This window comes from Oculina patagonica, chromosome 2 (assembly GCF_052425735.1).
Source record: "Oculina patagonica isolate OP01 chromosome 2, crgOcupat, whole genome shotgun sequence".
NCBI classification, from domain to species: Eukaryota; Metazoa; Cnidaria; class Anthozoa; order Scleractinia; family Oculinidae; genus Oculina; species Oculina patagonica.
The window spans coordinates 7,772,022-7,795,054 of record NC_135759.1 but is presented as its reverse complement, the minus strand read 5'-3'; the positions used below and the strand labels follow the sequence as shown (position 1 = coordinate 7,795,054).

At 36.7% G+C, this 23,033-nt stretch overlaps 3 protein-coding genes across 3 annotated transcripts; 2 read left to right on the top strand and 1 right to left on the bottom strand.

Moving 5' to 3' along the window:
- Positions 1–342: 342 nt before the first annotated feature.
- Positions 343–1,344, top strand: LOC144637918 (carbohydrate sulfotransferase 11-like). The gene has a single exon (XM_078497009.1). The coding sequence runs from the start codon at positions 343–345 to the stop codon at positions 1,291–1,293; it is 951 nt and encodes a 316-aa protein (XP_078353135.1). The 3' UTR covers positions 1,294–1,344.
- A 7,806-nt stretch (positions 1,345–9,150) lies between these two features.
- Positions 9,151–10,956, bottom strand: LOC144641754 (adenosine receptor A1-like). The gene has a single exon (XM_078500780.1). The coding sequence runs from the start codon at positions 10,954–10,956 to the stop codon at positions 9,934–9,936; it is 1,023 nt and encodes a 340-aa protein (XP_078356906.1). The 3' UTR covers positions 9,151–9,933.
- A 3,080-nt stretch (positions 10,957–14,036) lies between these two features.
- On the top strand, positions 14,037–22,207 carry LOC144641753 (uncharacterized). Its single transcript, XM_078500779.1, has 6 exons — positions 14,037–14,308; positions 17,100–17,356; positions 17,807–17,927; positions 18,558–18,594; positions 19,075–19,201; positions 20,587–22,207. Exons 1-6 carry the CDS (start codon positions 14,197–14,199, stop codon positions 21,103–21,105), a joined length of 1,173 nt encoding a protein of 390 aa, XP_078356905.1. The 5' UTR covers positions 14,037–14,196; the 3' UTR covers positions 21,106–22,207.
- The last annotated feature ends 826 nt before the right edge of the window (positions 22,208–23,033 follow it).

The following is a 23,033-nucleotide window of genomic DNA, read 5'->3' as shown; positions in this document are numbered from 1 at the left end:
TCTAAAATTGATTAAAAATGTTTACTCTTGGAAAATAAGTTTGGACAAAGCATTACTGTGCCTGTATATATTTTCATATTCTAAATGATTAGTGGTACATTCTAACATAAGCACTTATGTGGTATGCAAATTTTATACAAGGAATAGGCCGAATACCACTAAAAGTTCTATTGGCATCAATGTAAATTTTCTTAAGAAAATAAGAACCTATCAAGAACCTGAATAGCCTAAACGTGTGTTAACTACCATATAAATAAGAACCTGTTTGGGTTTTTCTGTATTCGTTTATTCAATTTAACCGTCATCGCCTAGGCGGCAGGCGCCAAATATAAGTTCTGTTGTATGACAAAATTTACTGAAAACCTTTTTCAAATTTTCGTCATTACAGAGGCCACAGAAAGGCAAATTTCCAGAATAAAACGAATGGACGAATTCTGTGCCACACATCCGTACAAGACAGAGCTGACTAAGAGGGATTTAGAATTTATTGTTGTTGACGATAAGCACAAGATCATCTACTGCACAATTCCAAAAGTGGGAACGACAACATGGAAAACGATTTTGGCAGAAGTGCGAGGATTACGAAAAGGCGTCAAAGTTCATCGCTGGAATTTGTGGCGGCGGCTTTATCAATACTCGGAAGAAGAAAGGTCTAAAATACTCCAATCTTATTTTAAGTTTGTTTTTGTTCGCGAGCCGCTAGGTCGTTTGCTTTCAGCATACAAAGATAAGTTTATAGGATCGGATCTGGGCGTTAGTAAAGGAGCTAGAGCGAGGATCGTCAAAACATATCGACCACAGGATTTGAAGCTCAATCACAATTTCGTTAACTTTTCAGAATTTGTTCAGTATTTTTCCCAAAGAAATGTTTATAGAAATCAGCACTGGCGGGAATATGAACGGCTTTGTCATCCATGCGTGATAAAGTACGATTTCATTGGTCATTTGGAAACTTTGGAAGAGGACGCCGCTCTCGTGCTAAAAATGGCGGGAATTGACGACCGCGTCACTTTCCCGCCAGTTCACAAATCAACTGGCAGTTCTGACGTGTTACAGTATTATTCCAAGGTGTCTCCCCAGTACATCGCTCGGTTAGGAGAGAGCTACCGTAACGACTTTGAAATGTTTGGATACGATTATTTGGGCAGTGTGCAACATCTCCTTAAGAATTCAAAGCCAGGGACAGAAGACACAGACCAACAGGCAGAGCTTGATGGAAGCGGAAGCGGAAACGATGGTAGCGGAAGTGGCAGTGGTAGTGGCGATGAGACAATAAATTTCGAACAGCAATAAATAGAAATGTTACGGTCCAACACGAATTACCTTAAGGTTACTATTGTTTGCGGCTACTAATTTTAAAGATTTTAGCGAGTTGGGCAAAAATCGCTAAATTTAGTGCTCGCTAAAATTTGTCTCGGTCAAATTCAATACTCGTTAAATTTAAGTACCCCACTCACACCAAAGGGAAACAAAATTAAGCAGTCGACTTAAAAAATTCTTTAAAAAATAGATGCCGGTAACTTTGTTCTTTCTGGCAATGCAAATGCTCGTTTAATTTCAAGTGGGTTTGTTCTTTTACTGAACGTTTATTTCCATCTTAGTTATATGTTCATTAAAAACTGGTTTACACGACATCACTAACTTTTTTAAATTTTTCGGAAAGTCTCTAAATTAAATAGTCGCTAAATTTTGCTCTGAAAAAATCGCTAAAAATAGTACTGTAGCCGCTAAAAATAGTAACCTTAAGGTATAGAACGCTTTTAAGTCAGAATCCGATAAAGTATCGGTTGATTACAATCTGAGAAACTTTACGAGGCTCACAATGGATTCCAGCACTTTCCAGCTCTTTAACTTTATTGGGTCAGCACTACAAATCTTTATCTGCTGAAGCTTCAATAATGATATCAAACATATTTCCAATCATTTCTGAACATGTTGTGGTCATTTTCATGACGTCACTTATCACCATAGCAACAGTATATATTGAGGTTTTCTCACTGACAAAAGCGTTGCAGTAGAAACTCAGCCGTGTTCTATTGGAAATCCACGAATCTGATAGGTTCTCTCATTGTTTTTTATTCACTCTATTCCTTCGCGAGCCATAAATGTTTAATCGTGTGAACCGGTTGGTTTAAACTATGATGCTGGTATTAGTCGTTTCAATGTTGTCGTGGTTATTCTGACTTCCCATCGACTTCTGTTCTCAGTATAATGAGCACAATACACTATTTATTCAATAATGTTTGCTTTTTATCACTAAGCACATTAGGCATTTTATTCATTGAGATAGGACTGATTTCCAAAAGATAATATCGCTTCAATTTCCGTCAATTTTGGGGTACAGTATATAGCTACATTTTGTTACATTTTACTGGCTGCGTAGATCTTTCATTTATAAGTAGTTTCACGAGAAAAGGATGATTCTAGACTCAAGACTACGCTGGGAAGAAAAAACCCGATCATTTTCATAATCACTTAAAATTGAAAGCTTTAACGTCACGTGACCTGAGCTCGGCCTTGACTCGTGGCTAGTTACCATTTGTTCTAGACGACAAAAAAGACTGGGAACGAGTCAGAGCGCAACGAGCCAAATGAAACACTCTGCTTTGATGCGTTCGTTAACACATTAAACTGATCTTTAGATTGGACTACGAGTACGAGATCGAGTACGACTTTGGAATTTTGACACAATTATACCCTACAACTATAACTCTTCCCTGTTGCTGACTAACACATAAATAAACGTTAGGGATAAGATTGGTGTGATAAGTGATTATAGGAGGCACACGAATTTGGTTTGTAAACTCGTACACGTACTCAATCTCGCACTCAACAACAACAACATTTGATCTTTATTTGCATTACAGTATACACCCTTTTAATATCTTATTATAGGAATATAACGAGGCATTTTAACAACGCGAACAAGATGTACGCGTAATAAAATTAACGCGAATTTAGAAAAAGTTCTGGTCAAATGCTTATTGTAAAAAAGTTAACATACATAAAATTAACGACTTTTTGAAATTCGCGTTAATAACATTTATCGTTAATTTCCTATAATAAGGTAAGTCGAGGGGCCAACTTGAAGTTTTATTTTCCGCGAATGACGTCATTAGTAAAATATTCAAAATGACACCTCAGCTTATTAAAATGGTAGATACTTCATTTTAATACGTCGAGGCGCAGATGAATATTTCATTAACAATTATTCAAAATGGTGTCTCGACTTATTAAAATGGTGTATTGCAAAAGCATAGGGTAATATATAATAGTAATAATTACAATAAAAAGTCATTAAACAAAACTAATCAAATAATCAGTGATCAAGAATTTGATAATAATTTGTCTCTCAATTCAATACAGGACAATATAAACTGCACTAATTGCATATTAATATAATAGTCAGTGGAGTTCATTAATTGCACAATCAAGGTTGAAATCGTAGTCGTAGTCTAAACTGAAGGTCGCTATTGAAAAGGGAAAGTTAAAGAAAAAATTTGCAGAAGAAAAGTACACAGCAACAAGACGTTTTTTTCTCGTTTTTCGCTTTCACTCGTGTTTCTATTTTTTATTTGATGTTATGATAATCGCAGGAAGTTGCTCATTAAACCTTTGGTATGAATTGTTGGGTGTAGAGTAAAATAAGATTTGAAAGTAAAGCTTGGTTTACGTGCACTATTTGGAGAAACGGAAGAGTACAAAAAACACACAAGCACTACACTACTAGGGAACTTCAGGACTTTGCCTTCATTTGTGAGTGCGCACACATTCTGCGCATCGCGGAATGCGCCACAGGAAATCCGGCTTCTTAAGCTTTCTCGATGTAGTTTATTCAGTTTGTTCCATAGATAATTAAAAGGATTTACGCTGCTAAAAGCATGCTCATTTGGTAAAAGACAGTGAGGGAAACTATGCCAGCTTCCGATTGCGATGTGTAGTGTTTGTATTAGCCTCCTCCGCAGGCTACTCTGTTTAATCCTTAATATTGGGATTCCTGTGGTAGCAGAGGGGAAGAGAGAAAAAAGGAACTCGTAGAGAGGAAAACTGCGCGCGGTTTTCCTTCCTCCCTCTCCCCCTTGTCTTTTTTTGCTCGGTCCCAGTATCTCTTTTGCTCCGTCCCAGTCTCTCTTCCGTTGGTCCCAGTCTCTTTTGTGTAACAAAGGGAGTTGCCTGCGGAGGAGGCTACATATTTGTATGCATTCTTACAATTCTGACTCTTAATCTGGCACTACTGTAAGAGCTGTAAACCAGTTCTCCCCCCGTATATCACGCAGAAACTACCAACACCAGTTATAGCAAAAGTGAGTTTCTATTTTTAATTCTATTTTATTGTCATTTTAAGTGCACTAACAATGTGTAGAGATGATCCCAAAGTATGGAAAACTAGGGCCAACTGCTTTCTGTTTTCCTTGCACGCTCAGGCTATAAAAGATGACATTTATTTTTACTATAAAACTATACAACTCTAGAAAAGTTATAAATAGCACAGAGATACAACTTGAATGAATCTAGCAAATCAAAGGATGCCAATTAGGCAAATTATAAGTTGGTTTTCATTGCTTCTTAGACAATATTTTGTTCGTCACGCATCACGCAATGATTATCACTTTCGTGACTGCGCGACGACCCATACGGCGGATGGGTAGGCTACTTTGAGTCATCTGCATTACAACCTGTACAAACCTTTTGAACCATTTGTAAGGGATACTGAAAATATTTGCCTTTCACCCATAAAATATCTATTTTTTTAATCTACCTACAGTCTTATGCAACATGTACAAGTAAAAGCCTCGTTCATATCCAGTCTAGGAATGGGACAAAAGCAACTAGCAAATGATAAACATGTGCTTGAAACTTTTGCCCATTTCTTGACTAGAAAAATTCTTTAACTTGTTTAACGGCACCTAATTAATTAACATACTTAAAGCTGCAGCATACAGCAAAACGTTGCATTGCGTAGAGAACGACTATTAGGTAAACTCGCAATCTGATTGGCTAGGCAAGGGCGGTCAAATTTGTGTTAGCATAACCCAGCTGCCGTCTATTGGTAATCGCGCAACCTGATTGGCTACACAGGTGGCGTCTATTGATCGGTTGATGGCTGTCGGAGCGCGCGCGCAGTTTTCGATTAATTTACCAATCAAAACCATCAATTAATGAATTCTAGCGATGTTCTTGGTTTAATAGATCGGTCAGTGGGTTATGCTACAACAATTAGACGGCTTGCTCTCCGTTTCTATCGACTTTGATAGTTGGCGAGGGGAACCTCGAACTTGCCGACTAATTGTTAAATAGACTGCCCTGGGAGCGAGCGCAAGTAAAATTGCCAAAATCACAAACCAAAACGAAAAATAAACCACTTCCACTGAACTTTTGTCACATGCGTTCTGCAAAAATAATTAGACGGCTCGCTCCTGGTTGATGGACTTTTGATTGGTGGGTGAGGGGTTTCGCCCTTCGCCAACTATCAGCCAAAAGAAATCTCTAGTTTGCCGTCTATAATTGTTAATAAATCATTTTAGTGTGTAATATCGTTTTATACTATTAATAGTCTTGCAGTTATTTGCTCAGCCTGTAGCAGTAACTAATAAATAAGAACACTACCAAATAACAATAAAAATTATTATCTAAAATTATAACCTTAAATTCACCTCCCCTCGGCCTTCTTAGAAATAAAGTCATCTACAAATATTGATATAAAATGATAACAATTTACAGCATTTACAGATATACTATTTACTATTTCACATATATTATTTTCTTCAGCTTGAGCTATCAATGTAAACGTTCCGAGATAAGTGATGAGAGTAACTAAATTGATCAGCAAAGGGAAAGATGAAATCATCCGAATTCTCTCAACTTGAACTGTAAGACGACGATGGGAAATTTGTAGTTTAAAATCAGGAATTTAAGGGTTTGCTCGGCAAATTAGTAAAAATGTTGAAAAGAGACGTCCTTCGCCATGTGTTTTTAGGTAATGCTTTGGTTAGACTTAATGGAAGAAAGCAAAATAAAATAAATGACTTTCACATAAACATTAAATTAGCTTTAAAAAATACACCATACGAAAGATGACTTACCTCATAAATTTTGGTTATGGCATTGTAGCCAAGATTTGTAGCTTTTGTTTTCAAGCTTTGGCATATATATTTTTTTAAATACGGCTTAAAGAGCGATCGAAGAGAGATTCCATTTCTCGAAGGAACAAATTGCTTGAAAGTTTCGTTGCCGTAGATACGTATAGCAACGAATCAAGATCTTCAGGACGGCCGGCAGCTTTTTGATTTGGGAAGCGTATCTCCTGTCTTGGAAGTTGAGGTTTCTTTGTGATGTAGAATGAAAATTTGTAGCTGCGTTTAACTGTTATTTAAGCCCCAAAACACAACTCCAAAGATATTACTTCTTCGAGAAAGAATGTCAGATTAGTTCCCGGGAGATGAGGTAACCAAATCAAACCGCTACGGTTTGGTAAATAACGTGCTCTGATTGGTCAAATATCACGTTATTACCCGCAGATGCCGGTATTATTAGGTAATAAGTGATACAGGGGCGATTCCTCGGAGTTTATGTAATCTAAGGTACTCAACTATGTCGATTTGATTCGCGCTATTAGTTTAAGTCAATGAAAATCAGCGGCTGTTAATTTTATGACTGGATGCTTGTGTAAACTTAACAAGTGTGAAGAGATGTTTTCGCTTTGCTTGTTTATATATCTTGTGAGTAAACAAACCTTTAAGGGCCGCGGGAAAAAAAATTGTTAAGTTCTAAATCTATTTCAACGTGCCACTTTTCAAAGGAAGTTTTTAACTTTAGTTGAGGCAATTTAGGCCTAACTATCTAACACTTTTCTAACAGCAGGTTTTAATCCGCCATGCTAACGGAAGCTGTCAAGTGTGCAGTCACTTGTGGTCGAAGTGCGACCCATAGAAAAACCTCTTCCATGGCATTTGAAGAGCGTTATGACAAAGATATAAATATTATGTCGGTACATGTATTTCTGTCGGGGAAATAAGTGCCAGTTTTGGAAAATCTTCGTTAAAGCACTCGAAGAGTTCCCAAATTATTTCATCCAATCAAAAACTAGCGCGATCGCTCACGAGTATTCTGAAAACAATCGCGCGAGCAAATACGTCATGTTGCTTAGCAACTTCTGGAATGAAAACCGCGGGTTCAGTCACTTCTCGGAGAAGTGATGTCGCCATCAACTGGCGCATGTTCCCCCGTCTGTATTAGTGTGTTGTCTGCGAGGGAAACAATTTTGCTACGAGCAAACTGTCACGTGTAACCCAGCAGCAAAAAGGAAATAAAGATATTCAAAGTGTAATTGATAAACAGTGACTCGGTTTTTTATTTATTTACATAACAACCTTAATTCCCCGGGGACAGTTTAGTTGTTTGGTGTGTTTGTGGGTCAACAGTTTGACAGAGGCTTCTTCAAAACAACCTGGCAAATTGATGTTTACACTTGAACGGAGTTGTGCTGTTGATAGAAATATAACTGAGTTCTCCAAACACTAATCACTATACATTTCTTGTAATGTTGTGTTGTAAATCCCCCCGGGTTTACCTTAAAAATATTTTTACGCGTTATCCCATCAGATGATAGTTTTCCACAGATAATTATTATCCTAATATCATAGGTGACAAATTACTCCTTACTTTTGGCGCGAAATTTTAGCGTTAATATTTATAATTTGCAGGTGAACGTACAAGATTGCCATGGCAACATAGTTAGTGGCAAGATGACGCCCAGGTTAAAAGATGTTCTAAAACTTTAACTTACTTTTTACGTTTTTGCTTGAATTTCATCTGGTCAGTTAGCCTTGGCCATGTAAAAATGTATATATAAACTTTTGATGATAGTTTATATTTCAAAACGTCAAAACGACTTTAAGACAGAGAGCCATTTACATAAATGGCATCGAGCGGATTTTTAAGCGTTTTGCGTTTTTACTGACAGCAAAATGGATCCAAAAGGGTTTTCTTCGAAGGGTAAAAAAACTTGCGAACTTTAGCCTAATAATTTTCCTCGCTCGCCTTAAGGCTCGGGAAATTATAAGAATTTTGACAAAACGCGCGTGAAATTATTTTCTAATTTCACTCGTCAATATTTGATTACCCATACTAAACCTATCCTTTATCCTTTTTCTTGAATTTTTCGGGGACATTGCTCTACATTTTGCGCTTAAATTCATCCTTTAAATCAAAACAAAGTTAAGCTTTAAAACTGTCAACATTTCACGCAAGATTACCTAAGCTGTTTGATTTAGCAGGTGGCTGATACAGTTGTTGATTTAAGGAGAAACGTCAAGAGTCTAAGATTGCTAGGGATTTAAAACAAAAAGTTGCAAGCATGGCAAACGATTTGAAAAGTCTATCAGCGAGCTCTCTGTCTTGCTCAATGCTATATGTGTGGCTGTTTTTAAAGATAAGAAGCATGGTTGAGTGATTTTACACGAGCAGGGAACTTGTAGCGCATAGTCATACAATTTTACGCATGAGTTACACAAGATCGCAAAAAAATCTCGTACTCAGGATTCGGGGGGAATCAAATCTGTTTTGATGGCCTGGGTCAAGAGTACTCACGCGAGCACTTATGGGATTATTTTGGGTGAATCGTAAGTCGAGAAAAAATAAAGGACAAATTAGAGAACTGGAAGAACTTAGTTATATTTCTTTCAACAGTACCTAGGGTTAATCTACTCCGAGTAAAGTAAAGTAAAGTAAAGTAAAGTAAAGTAAAGTAAAGTAAAGTAAAGTAAAGTAAAGTAAAGTAAAGTAAAGTAAAGTAAAGTAAAGTAAAGTAAAGTAAAGTAAAGTAAAGTAAAGTAAAGTAAAGTAAAGTAAAGTAAAGTAAAGTAAAGTAAAGTAAAGTAAAGTAAAGTAAAGTAAAGTAAAGTAAAGTAAAGTAAAGTAAAGTAAAGTAAAGTAAAGTAAAGTAAAGTAAAGTAAAGTAAAGTAAAGTAAAGTAAAGTAAAGTAAAGTAAAGTAAAGTAAAGTAAAGTAAAGTAAAGTAAAGTAAAGTAAAGTAAAGTAAAGTAAAGTAAAGTAGCCGCATCAAATAAGCAAGCCGTTTATTAGGTTCAAGAAAAAAAAATAAAATTAATGAAAGGAAACTCGTAACCTTAATTTTACACAGGGCAAAAATTGACTCGCTCTTCAGGTCTTTAACCACGATTAGACTTAACAAGTTTTAAACGTGTTAGACGAGTCCAGATGTCGACAACAGTTTAGAGATAAGAAATGACGAGACAACTTTGACTTTTCGTCCACTCTCGCAGACTTTTATCAGCGTACGGTAAGCTGAGAATACGCAAGATCTGGAGTTAACAGCGTTTTCCTCTCAACTAGCTAAAATCTCTTCGACTCTCAGGTTTAATTTGTCGAGAGTGCATGAGAGCTGACGAGATAGTAAGAGATTTTTCATTTGATCCCGGTCGTCTTTGTATAGGCTTCCGCGGTAAAGTCTCCCGGGGAGGTACTCAAAAAAGTTTTATTCGGGGAGGCTCCGCCCCTAGGTGCAACCCCTTACCCTTTTATAAATTTTATATACCATTTTGAAGAAAAAGCACCCCTTTCGTATACCTTTTATTGAAAAAAGACTCCCCTTTCATATAGCCTACGCGACACGACATATACTTAAAACAGGACGTTTTCTTGACATTTTTATGTAGTGCTTAATAAATTAAGACGATACAGCCATAAGTTGCATGTGTTTAAATAATTTATTTTAAGGTCTTTAAAGATCTTAATGACGGAATTTCCTACCCTTTGATATACCTAAACTTGTAAAATTCCTAGCCTTTTATATACCTGAAGCCTGAAAATGGTACCCCTTACGGGCGGAGCCTCCCCGTATAGGACATAATAGGGAGTACCCCACGGGTAAAATCTTAAGCATGTTCAGGTTGGTTTTCCATCAAGAATTGGCTAGGTTGCAGTAGTCGCTGTTCTGTCCCTTACAGCCCGTCTAAATAGGAACAGAGGCCCGACCTCCACTCGCTGAGAGCCAAGCCTGAGTTTATTCTTGAAATCATTCCAGCAGCTTTCCAAAGCTCGACGATATTTCGGGATTCTCCACGCATACACGAACGGGTTTGCTGCCGAGTTCAAGAACACAAACCGTGACAATATCACGTCAATTTTATGAAAAGTTATTGAATCTTCGCTGATATTACAAGAGGTACAAAAGTGTACCAAGTGAATAGTGACAAATTGTGGAAGGTACGTCATGTAGAACAGCACCAAAATTATCGTAACAGTGACGGCCATATTTCGCTCCCTTTCCAAGGCGCGCTTGTTGCTTTCGTCCGAAGTGTGCCCATTCAGTTGAAGTTCCCGCCTTCGCCTTGCCAGGGCGCGAAAACCTTTCGCGTAGATTACCATTAGGAATAAAGCAGGCGCCGAGATGTGAGTGTGGATATAAACAAGCAAATAGGTCTCTTCAGGCACATTCGCTGCGGGAAGAAAACATATTAAAGCCGATATTATCCAGATCACAGCAATAAATTTGTATACTCTTTTCTTTGTGATTTTTGTTTTGTATTCCATAGGACTGTTGATAGCCACAAAACAAGTCACCGACAAAGCTACCATTGTTGCACTGCTGACGAATAGAGTTGTGCAGAGGATATAATTAGCGAAAATTCCCACACTATACGGTAAAGGTACTTGTTGTTGAAGCGACCGATACACGTCTCTGAAAGCCACGATAGAAACAACACATAATCCAAGAAGAAAATCCGACAGGCCTAAATTGGCGATCAACAGACATGGCGGCGTACGAAGAGATTTATGCGGGTCTTTGTAGATTATGGCCATCACAATAAAATTTGCGACCACCATAACTGCCGACAAAACAACACCAACAACAGCCAAAACTGTCCAATAAACTGGTTCATCTATGATTTGTAGATAGAAATCAGACTTCTGATCTAACGATGAATTTTGCATCGTCACTTCAAAGTGTGAAATCTGTACTAAATATTTTCATCCTCAGCATTCTTTGTGTCATAAGTATATCAATATAACTCTCTTTGTCTCGTTTTCAGGCACGGTTAAATACAAAAGGGAAATTTTCTTCGAGGGGGTAACAAATTAAACGGCTGCTTGCTATCAGAACAATAACTGGTGTATTTTTGAGAGAAGGGAATTCACTACTATTTGTGCACACTGGAATGTTTCGAAAACTAAATATCTACTGATATTTGTTTGCCTTAAAAAATACAACTTTGGCGTTCTTCAGTTATGAGTCAAGCGGTGTTTCATACAGAGTAATAAAGTTTATCTTTTTAAATCGTTCTCTTGCGAAAGAAACAGACCCAAACAAATCGACTTAATTGGGTCCAATATTTTCTCGATCGTATAGTTTAAGGTATAATTTGAAATTAGGACCCCCAGTTAAGTTTTATGTCTACGAGAGTGAACTGTTTATTTTTTTTTGTTGAATCCCTACTGCTGTTTTAACAAATGATGTATATGGATCGTTTATCTAGTATTGCACAAACTGGGAGAGCAAATATTTCTTTTCATATGACCGCCCATGTCAGGAAGTTTTGACATTTTTCCACATCGTGACAATGATGTATAATGGAATCGTGATTTCTCAAACCTTTAAGGAAAACGAAACTTGGTTCGTGAAATCGAGAAGTTCAAGACATTTAGAGTAAAATTGCAGTATTTTAAGGAGTGAAAAAAAAAATTCAAGGCCGGAAACGACTTTTTGTTCGAGTTCTCGGAAGGTTCAGAAATCGATATTTGACCCTGCGATCCATGCTTGATTTCCCTCATTATCAAAAATCTATTTGTTATCCCGTCCTTGCTTATTTTATGGCGCTTTGCAGATATTGTTTTAAATGTTCAGCGCTATTATCTGCATTGTTTCAGGTGAACAGTCATGAAAAGGGACCGAGAATTGTTTTCCAAAAAAAAAAAAAAAAAAAAAAAAAAAAAGAAAAACAAAAAAAAAATTAAAAAAAAAATAAAAAAAAAAAAAAAAAAAAAAAAAAATTAAAAAAAAAAAAAAAAAAAAAAAAAAAAATTTTATTTATCATACACAAAACAAAAAAAAAAAACCCAGAAATTTATTAAAATTTTATGACGTAAAATAAAAACAAAAATTTTTTAGAGAGACGAGAGACGCATCATAAATAGCTACTGACGCTCGATGAAACCGTTTCTTGAAACCTAAAGCCTCCCTCCATATAAAATCAAAGCTTTTGTTGATTTTCAATTTTTAGACTAACTTGGCCAGTTGAACTTAATATTTTTATCTGATACGAGCGTGATGTAAGATAAATTTCTTGTTTAAAACCTTTTTTACCGTTTTTATCTCACCTAAGAAATATAATGGAGACAAGTGCACTGAAAGGGATTTTGGTATCCTTGAAGTTTCAGCTAATTAAGAAGTCAGTTTAGTAAATCTTCCGGTGTTTATTGTTATCAGGGTAGTTTACCTAGCAACGGTTATTTTTATTTATAATCATAGAAGCGGTTTTTAGACATAGGATACTGTAAAGCCGCATTACGCTTGACTTTTCATTTTCAAAAATAGCGGAGCGGAGCGCCCAGCTGAGCACCATGGGTAAGAAACATTGGTAAACCCATCAAGCCGAGTAAATGTTGTAGTCACCTGAGCGTACGAGCGAGCGTCCGTACAGACTCTGGGGAATGGGGAGGGGAGTCACTGGCAACCCGACACTAGGGAAGAATAAGTCATCTTATACCGCCTTACTTTTTTCACGATCGATATTGGACACCCCTGTCGTGGTATCAATTGACTCATCATCATAAAAAAAAAATTATTTAAGTGTCAATGGGATTTAGCTAAAGAGATAATTGGGGACACAAAAAAAAAATAAAAAAATAAAAATAAAATAATATAAAAAAAGAAAAAAAAAATAGAAAAAATAATAATATATAAATAGATAAATAGATATAAAATATAAAAATAATAATATTATAAAATAGATATATCGATAGCTGTCAAAAGACACAGTATCCGTTTAAAAAAAAAAAAAAAAAAGTTCAATTTACCCAAGATAGGGATAAATACCTAATACCAGTATCACAAAACAATATCGCAGGCTCAGGTTTAGAGTCCATCGAGATCACGTGTAATTTTTAAGTTGACCGCTGAACATGTAGTGAATTAACCTTGGAACGCGAGCTCAAGTCTTATTTTTTCTGTCTTGAATAACGAGCGGAATTTGTCAGCGGAGTTTCTGCGATTGGATTTGACGATTTATCTCGGCTATGGAATCTTTCTTGAGTAGTTACGTAAGCCAGTTGTATTCAATAACTTCAACGACAGTATGTATTTTCAATAAGAGTATTTTCACAAGTTATTTAGAAGCAGCAAAAAATGTATATGTGGAGCTCCGCTGTTAGGCTTGGCTAAATCTATATATTGTTCGCGTCTTAAGCAGTTGCCAACTGCAATGATAACTGCGATGATCTTTCACGTGTTAAGTCTGCAAGAATGCTAAATCTAAATAAAAAGTTCTAAACGAAAACGTCAAATCATCATCAACAACAGCAAAAACAACAACAAAAATTACACACATATCACTAACAATACATAAAGACCAAAAAATATAATTTTTTATTGTCACATTGTGAAATAAATATGATACATACTAGGATATGCTACTTCCTTTACCAATTGTGTACATATGTAAAACATATAGTTTAAAAAGTTAAATTTTGCGTGGAGACAAGATTAGTTGATTACTTGACCAATTTCATTTTCTTTCTTATCATTCATGTAGCAAAGCTAAACAAGTTAAACAACTAAATAAACATACATCACTATGAACGCAAGGTTAATAGTTATTACCAATTGTTTTTATTTTTAAAACTATATGCAATTTTCACACTGGTTATGTTCCAAAAAGAGATTGAAGTCTTTGCAAGTTTAGAAATCGGATTGCGTCTCTTATGCGTTGTTATTATTCTTACAAAGCAAGGTCACCGGCTTTATATTTAGTATCTATAAATAATTAACGTAATTTGTTTCCGCTTGCCAACTGGTAAAAATTAAGATAGCTTGTTCAGGATAAGTAGAAGCTTGAAATTCCTCGACTAGTACTAAACCAGACGGGCCTCAACTGGCCAACATCGACATAGAAAAAGTCTTAATAAGCGAATATGTAAAAGCGAAGTAAGACTGACTTCAAACCTTGTCAAACCTTGATGTTCAATGCACGACTTGCAAGAATCAAGTCGGCCATGTTATCTACCTCAATTTTCTCGTTGCTTTCCTGCGTACTGTCTTGTTTGGTACCCGAAGCAACCAGTGCACAAGGTAAGATATGGATTTTATTCCCAACCTAGTATGTTTCTCATGTTATTTACTTGCTTTGACAGAACGATGCTGAATTTTGTCTTTAAGGCCTATCGGCCCCCCTTAACATAAATCTAAAACGTTGGTGTCTATTTACATCATTTTGCGTTGTTTTATCAAAAGTTATGGTTGTTTTTGAACTTCATAGGCAACATTTCTCGTTTCCTTTTTCATCCATTAAGCGCTTACGAAAATTAAATATGTCGTTATTTCGAGAGCCATGATGATCATATGCAGTGCTTAGAAATAAATAGTTTTTAGCTTGGTTCTTTTCAGAGACTTGGATAAATCGCATTTTACCAGATGAATAACACCCACATACCGTTCCTCATGGCAAAGTACAATTTCACTTATTTTATTAAAACAGTTTACTTTGCTAAAATTTGGCCTTCTAAAGCCTTTTTGAGGGCAATAGCAGGGTTCAGTTCAGTAAAACTTGACCAAGCTACGATATCAAACCATTTATTTTTATTTGTAAAAAATAGTCCAAAAGCAATCCAAGACGTTCTTTAAAGAATAATAAAAAAATCCCTAAGAAGAAAACTAAAGAGATTCATTTTAGCTTGCCGATAAAGCACTTTAAAATCATTTCAAAGGAGTTTTTTTATTTATTCCACCTAACATTTACACAAAACATGCAGAATTGTACGTGCCAATTTACACGGTACGACTTTGTTGCATGCGACACGACTTAGGATCCATTTACATGCGACAACTCACTCGGAAGCAAGTTGTAGGTTTGATTTACAGGAAACAATTCGTATCATGGCCTACCGTAAGCTTGTCGCCTGCGACAAGGTCGTTCCGTGAAAATCGGCCCAAATATCAGCCTCTTATCCTAAAGAACCGAAAAAACTGTGTAGTAAGTAAAACCTGTCTTCAGGAATTTGGTTGAAGAATTAAAAAAATCACTGCATTAAGTCTTCATTTTTGTATTGTCATTTGCAGCGAGGAAAAAACTCAGTCAAATTTGTAAGAGTTATTACACATTTCTTTCTTGAAGAAATGAGATCCTCCTCAGTGTTAAATTAGGTTAGTTGGTATATTTTCTTTCACAGGACCAAGAAGAATATTCCAGAATATTTACATAACACCTGCAAGAAGGTTTAATTTAGAGTTAGATTTTGAAACCAAAGCGTAAAAACGAATTACCTGGAATACAAACTGTCCTATATTGCATTATTGCATGAAAATAAGTTCTGTACTTTATTTCACCTATTGTGTAAATATCTGGGACAAGTTAAAATTTGGTATGGAACCAAGGATATTTGATGACCTAAAATTATTAAGAATCAAAGCTGTTTACAAAACCGTCTCGGCTACTTCTGTGATTGTTTCTATTATGTATGTATGGACAAGGCTGGAAGTCTTGAATTATACATGTTTTCTTCAAAAAACAAAACAAAAAAACAAAAAGCAAGATATTAATTAAGATTCTGACTACGTACACTAACAGGAGACATTAAATGTGAAGAGTTTATCGAGGGTGCGTCAGTCAGTCATCTGATGCAAAATGCATCCTGATTACAATCTTGAATCTAGCAAAAAACAACAAATCTTTCTAAGAGTATTAAGGTGTGTGCTACGCCAGACCGAAAAACCACTAAAAACCACCCTTGAGAAGTGGCCAAAAATAAGTGGAACGTATTCCTCATCTAATGCAGCAGCACGAGACCCCGAGGAAAGGGCACTAAATAATCTAGAGCATTTTTCAATAGACTTGTTACAAAAGCTGAACAAACAACACTTTAAAGAAAAAAGAAAAGCAAGCCAAGACGAGGACTGACGACGTAGAATGACCTAAATCTCTCGCCAAAAACCTATATATACCTAGACATCCCATAACAACCCGCGAACCTCTCAATCGTGCCATCAGAATAGTAATTTTTGTCCAATTCATTTATTCAAACGACAGAAATTACATTTTGCTATCAATGTTTCAGAAGTTTACCAAAAAGAAAACAACAATAAAAGCGCTGGTTTAGATGTTATTTTTCTGCCAAAATAATGAAAATACTCAAAAAAGGTTGAATATTTATTAGATTATGTAGATGTGATATTTATACATTTTTTCTACCACCTTAGCGTTAGTGGTTCACTGGACTTAAGTCCCCGGGTTTAAGGAGGCTCGATGTTTTTTTAGTTTTTTTAGGGTGGTTGTTTTGAAACTGAAAATTACCAAAGAGGCCAATGTTCGATATTTTGCCGAAATACACCATAATGATCATGTATGACCAATGTTTGATTTTTATTTGGTAACTTAATAAAAGAGGTTACCAAAGCAACGATTGTCGTTTTCTTTTGTTCTCAAACAAGTCTGATTTTCTCGAAATCTAGATTGACTAGCTCTTGGTATTCATTTTTTGATATGTGAAAGTATAGTGGATACATAATCTGTAGACGACATTTTAGAAAAATTTGTAAGACCTTTTTCAAGTAAATCAAGAATGAAGTTTTTTGTTACATTTTGTGGTTTCCTAACTGCGCTCAAATACCTCGAAACAATATAAAAGCGCCTATTCCATTAAATTTCTGAAAACTTCACTCTTGATTTACTTGAAAACTCTCTTACAGATTTTTCGGCGTACCTGAGCACCAATGTCAGAGGGGCTGTCAACTTTTTGCGAAAAATTAAGGTTTCTAAAGGGGCTTTTAAAATCTAATCCTTTGCAAGACTGGTTCCGCCACTAACATTGCCTGTTAGATTCACAGGGAAATAAATCTCAAAACATTGTGTTTCTTTTTTCCTCAGCAGTTACAAATGTAACTTATGTTTTCTTAAAACACGAGTCACATTACCTGAATGTGCTTAAAATTGGGACATATAAAGTGTATGACACATTTGATTGCACTTTTGAATGCCTTCAAATTCCTTTATGCGTTTCTGTGAACCTGGCGGCCTCCAAAGGAGCCGATGCAAAACTATGGTGTGAGTTGCTGTATTCTGATAAATACAGAAGCTTTACGGAGTATAAAGGAAACGAAAGCTCGCATCACTTTTCCATTAAGGTGAGCTATAGATATTCTTTGTCAACTTTGTTAACCTTGTAAATTTGCTTCATTCTGAATGGGTTAAGTTAATAACTTGATCTGGTAGTTGTCGTCCGCGGAAGTTCATAGTATCACTTCTAAAATTGCTTACGTGTGGCGCTAGTGGCATCATATTATCAGTGTGCAAACTTGCAATCTGACTCCCTAGGTATAGGCAGGCAGGGATTCTTCGAAAAGACAGTTTCTGTCACGGGGTTATCATTTGATAAGTTCCGAAGCTAACATACAAGCCCAAAGAGACTATTGTTAAAATGCCGCTGCTGCAGGGCAATAAGAAACCAATCACTCTGGAGCCAATCGTGATAGGTAGTCAAGGCACGATCAAAGTAATTTCCAAGCCCGTTTTTATCATTTTTTCATACCTTGTTCCTAACAGAATTGCTGATCAACCATTTATTCATATTTCAGTCGCCTTGTTATTCCACGCCATGTCAAAACGGAGGGACATGTGTGGCAAACTATAAAGAAGACACTTTCAATTGCCTTTGTGAAAAAGAAAATGGTTTTATTGGAGAACATTGCGAGACAGGTGCCGTAATATACAGTTTTCGTATATGAAATAAATTGTGAAAGCATACAGAAAATACAAGTTGATATGTAGCTTAATTCTTACCTTCCATTTATATCCCGCCCTGCACACCGACCTGCTTGTTTTGCTTTGGCCATAGTTAGTAGAGGAAATAACTATCGACAGATAGACAATATATAAGCTTAGTTTTTAGGTGAGCGTTTGTTGGATTCCATTTTATTACACGAATCGATCGAGCAGCCAATGTGCAGAAAATTTAAGCTCATTAGTTTGAAACTTCTGTTATGCTTACATTACTAACTGCGACCGAAAATGTTCTTCTTATACTCCATCGCCTTCCAAAATGTCAAAAATTGCCTTTAAATCGTCTTGCCAAACAAACAGATCGTGTGCACCGTCCGCCATCTTGAATGAACTTGTGCACTGTCAGAGTCAAGTGATGGGTCTGTTGAACATCGGAGACCGCGCCATTGTTTGCCCCTTTGAAGTTCGCCAGCTTTCATAACAAGTCTCTTCTACTAACTATGCTTTGGCCAATCAACTAACCAACCAATTACCTCGCATACTCAAAGAATTCTTTCAAGCTTTTTCATATAAATGGACTTAACGTAATTTCATGTTCTCTATTAGCTGCGAAGTCATGCACGGAACTCTATGACGCATACAAGTAAGTTATGTTACTTGTCTAGTCTGATAATGTTTGGGTCTTACCATACCACTCATCTTCTGACTCGTCCCTAGTCTTCCATCACCACCACTTCCCGCGCCTGAATTTTTTTTCACGGTGAGCCAGACTCATCATCATAATCAAATTCGGTTTTTTATGACCTGGGTGGTAAGCACCTCTTAAACACGACTTATTATCGTAAGCAATAAATTTAGTACTGTGCAAGAGTATTCAAAGAAACATTTAAATCTGACAATTTTCACGCCTTAAATTCGCCTCTTTGGCTAAAATTGTCCTTGTTACATGTTCAAGTCCTTGGAAAATTCTTCCTGCAAAAGAGACGAAAACAAATTTTAAGGTTGGATAAAAGCCGAAGGTTCACAAATAGGCTACTGGCTATCGTTTCTCACACTGCTAAGCCACGTGGTGGTTGACTTTTCGTTCACAGTTTGTTTCACAATTGTTTTTGATATCCACCAGGTTAAACACAAGTCAGCTGGTTACGCTTCGCTTTGGCCAAACACCGACTCCCGTTTTCTGTCATTTTGGAGATTTTGGATGTGGAGATGGGGTTTGGACCACTGTCATGAAGATTGACGGCAACAAGGTACTGAGTAGTAGCATCATAATTTTTGCGAGAATTGAAATTCCAAAAGCCGCGGGGTGCATCAGCCTTTTATTCATCCTTTTATGAAAATAAACTAGATAATAAATCTTGGGAACTGCTAAATTCTCAAAACTATAAATAAAGAATGAAGATGAAGTGTTCAACATGACTCGAGCATGGGACAAAGAAAAATTCTGAGTCCCCGACGGGAATCGAACCTATGGCCTCCCATACCGAGCTTAAATTTTACCATCTTTATTATTATTTTCTGAGTTCTTTCTCTCCACACATCAATCCATTATTATTATTTATTATTTACTATAAATAAAGAAATATGTGGTAACCAGGTAGGAGAAATTATCAGAAGTAGCCGGAGCAATAATGAACGTGTGGTTTAGAGAGTGAGTGTATGTTTGTGTGTGAGAGAGTAGATGTAAGTTTAAGTGATTGAGTAACATGCTTCCCACACACGTACGATGGTCCAGATAATAACAGAAGAATTAAGGGATCAATTTAGGTTTCTGGGAAACTGCTCACCTACCCCTCCCCAAACCTAACATTAACCCTTACTTATCGCTTTGGGCAAAATGTTAGGTTTGGGGAGGGGTAGGTGAGCAGTTTCCCAGAAACCTAAATTGATCCGAATTAAGGACCGTTCATTTTATAAATGAGGTAGCGGGGGCAGGTGGGCTTTGAAAGGGGGAGGGTGGCACGAAAAAAAAGGGGGGGGGGTCAGCCAAAAGATATTAATCTGTAAGGGGGGGGGGGGTCAGTAAAAATAATTATACTTTTAAGTATTGTAGGAATGCCTAAAATAACATTTCTAAAGTTCTGAAAATTCAAATTTTCCCGGAGGAGCCTTCCTCCGGACCCCCTACTTTATTATGTACCAAACGCCATTAGCTCAACCAAACAGTTATTTGGTTACAAATTCAGTCAGCCCATACAACCATACGGCATCCACAACAAACAGTCAGGCAATGCCACCTTTTTGGGGGGATGTAGTTTGTCTAAAACTATGACTGAACAACTGATGCATTCTTCAGTCTTAAGGCTTGATAAGTAATTCATAAAGTTTCACTTGATTATTATTTTTTTTTTGGGGGGGGGGGGGGAGTGTCATCGAAAAAAATTGAATTACAAAGGAGGGGAGCAGATAAAAAAAAAAAACAAGTCGATGAAGAAGGGGGCGCCATTATATATTACAGTGACTATACATCAAATCTCACCACTACCCTCCGCTACTCTAAAAAATATTAACGGTCCCTAAGAAAAAAAAAGAAGTAGTACTTATGCAATCTCCACCATCTCCACAAGCCGAGTCGAGGCTTCTTGTAAGGGAATATTTCGGCACAGGACAGAAATTTTGTTCTATTCTTTCTTAGAACACCTTTCATTATGACTCGACGTATTGGAGTGATGGAAATGAATACAACCTCTCTGGAGGTGAAACGGGGTTCGACGTACAAGAGACCAAGTTACCGACCTACTGGAACACACTCTTTTCCAGGATTTGTCTTGGCATGAAGATCAGCCAACAGACCAACTTCATTGCCATCAACAAGCAGGCCAACTCTCTGTACTCACTGATCGCTGACGGGCAATACCGCGCAACCTCACTGGGCCGTAACACGTGGAAGGCGCTGATTGGTTCAGAGGCCTCTTTGCAGACCAACTGTAACAAGGAAGGGTTCAATGCAGTGTGTACGTCTAGTGACATGTCCAAGGCAAGAATAGGAATCACTAGTAACGAACAAAGTGAATGCACCTCTTGTGATTCCAGGATTGGGTTTGGAACAGCAGGGATCCCCGATAACTCCAACACATGTGGAAACGTGGCAACCGCCGCTCCCGACAATGGAAACAGATATATCACAGCCATGGGATATATCTTGGTTCAGTGAGGGAAACCTTTGAGGGAAACCAATGAGGACAACTGACTTTAATATAAAGCCTGGGCTAAACGAGGATGAGAGTTAATGAAAGTTGACTCTCATGAGAGTTTTCGTTAACACTCATCGACTATCATCAACTCGGGCCAAACGAGAACGATATTCCATCAAGCTGTCATCTACTCTCATGAAAAGTTTGAACACGTTCAAATTTGATGAAACTGCGTTAGAGTTCCATGCCAAACGAGAGTGAGAGTTTCAACTCTCATCAACTCTCATCCTCGTTTGGCCCGGGCTTAACACCTTAGTTTTATGTAGTACATGCACATACTGTAAATGATTAACTTATAAGTTTAACATTTTGAGGTTTAAGAAACTTCTAAGCCTTTGGTTCTGCTTTGCTGGTTCTATTTAGAGCGTCAACAGAAAATTTAGTATTGTCATAAAATAAAATTGATAATCTTGTTGCGGAACTTGAAAAATGCACACAAGAAAGGTTAATAACTTAACTGAAAGCTTTTTAAATATTCTAACATACTCTGTTACCTTATTTCTTTTAAAACTCTAAACTCGACCGTTATTTTTATCTGCTTGATAATGGAGTCAAAATGTCTCCGAAAAGTCGTAGCCTAATTTCAATAATTTTTATAGTAAACTGGGATTTTTTGTATATAAATTCATCCCATTTTAGTGACCTATATGCAAACTTTAATACATTGACAGTTATTACAGTGTTGATTTGCATCTTTGAAAATCTTGCCTGCAATATAAATGTAAGGAGAACAGCTTTTGGGATATGACAATGTTTCTCCTATGCACGTACCAGTGTATATAAAATGTTGCTATAACTTTACTTAATACTTATCAAGGCTTAAAGATAAATCTGTAACACTCGTTTTTTCCCTCGTTCTTGCACTTACAAAGAAGATGTGTTGACCGGCAAATAAAGATACTTAGCTTATGAAAAGTACAACTTAATTTGAAGTGATAGGGTACTTTAACCGCTGTTAAAAAAGCTGCTCAAGTATTGTGTATCAGGCAAGGAAAATGGCATTTTAAAAGGTCAGTAACAACAGATAAAACGTATATTAAATATTTACATTATTTACTCTTGTGAAATAAACTGACATTTATGAAATATTTAATATTTACATCATTTTCCCTAGTGAAATAAACAGATACACAGATGATTCTATATTCAATTTAAGGTGTTCAGAGCCACCTTAAATTTTCAAAATATTAAGGTGGCTCTGAACCCCTTTGTAAGCTTTATTTTAACTTTGCCAAAAGTTGTCTCATGACATGCTGATCATAACTCAACAATACAAACGGGGGTCACCCAGCTCATTTTTGAGTTATTAGCACTGAAAAGAAAAATTAAGGGTGTTTTTAACAGGTCATACTATTGCTATGGTAACTACTTATGTCAAGAAAATGATCACAAATTGTTGACCAATGATTGGGCATTTGTTCCATACCATTACTGTAATAGCAACTGATGAAAGGTTGTAGTCCTGATCCTGACCCAACATAGTGTTAGGACTGTTATCAGCCACCTTCAACGTATAATTCATTTACATCACAGGAACGTCAACATGAGTGGCATAATTCAGTGTACACGCAACAGTACCTCGACAACTGATAGGAATTCATCTGGAAGTGTTGTCTCCTACGCAGACGCTCTTTGCGCTCGTCACGCGCGGGGGAGGAGAGATTACGTGACAAGTACACGAGCGTCACGCCTGTGTAGGAGGCTACTGGACGTGAGGTTTACTATAAACTATGGCGAGGATGAAATATATTACCAAATATGGACAAACTTAGAATGCGGTCACGTTTTCAATGGCCATTTCTTCATTTATTTAAACTGGGTGGTTCGTTTAATTTCACCCAATTTTTAAAAACCTTTCGATAATCAGACTTTCATACAGAAATCAGTT

What these genes read in the sequence shown, in the direction of transcription:
- LOC144637918 (XM_078497009.1), top strand. Translation starts at nt 343, where the DNA reads ATGACAAAATTTACTGAAAACCTTTTTCAAATTTTCGTCATTACAGAG.
- LOC144641754 (XM_078500780.1), bottom strand. Translation starts at nt 10,956, where the DNA reads ATGCAAAATTCATCGTTAGATCAGAAGTCTGATTTCTATCTACAAATC.
- LOC144641753 (XM_078500779.1), top strand. Translation starts at nt 14,197, where the DNA reads ATGTTCAATGCACGACTTGCAAGAATCAAGTCGGCCATGTTATCTACC. An exon ending in TGGAGAACATTGCGAGACAG is followed by an intron (nt 17,928 to 18,557) that starts GTGCCGTAATAT and finishes GTTCTCTATTAG; the next exon opens with CTGCGAAGTCATGCACGGAA. An exon ending in TGAAGATTGACGGCAACAAG is followed by an intron (nt 19,202 to 20,586) that starts GTACTGAGTAGT and finishes ATTCTTTCTTAG; the next exon opens with AACACCTTTCATTATGACTC.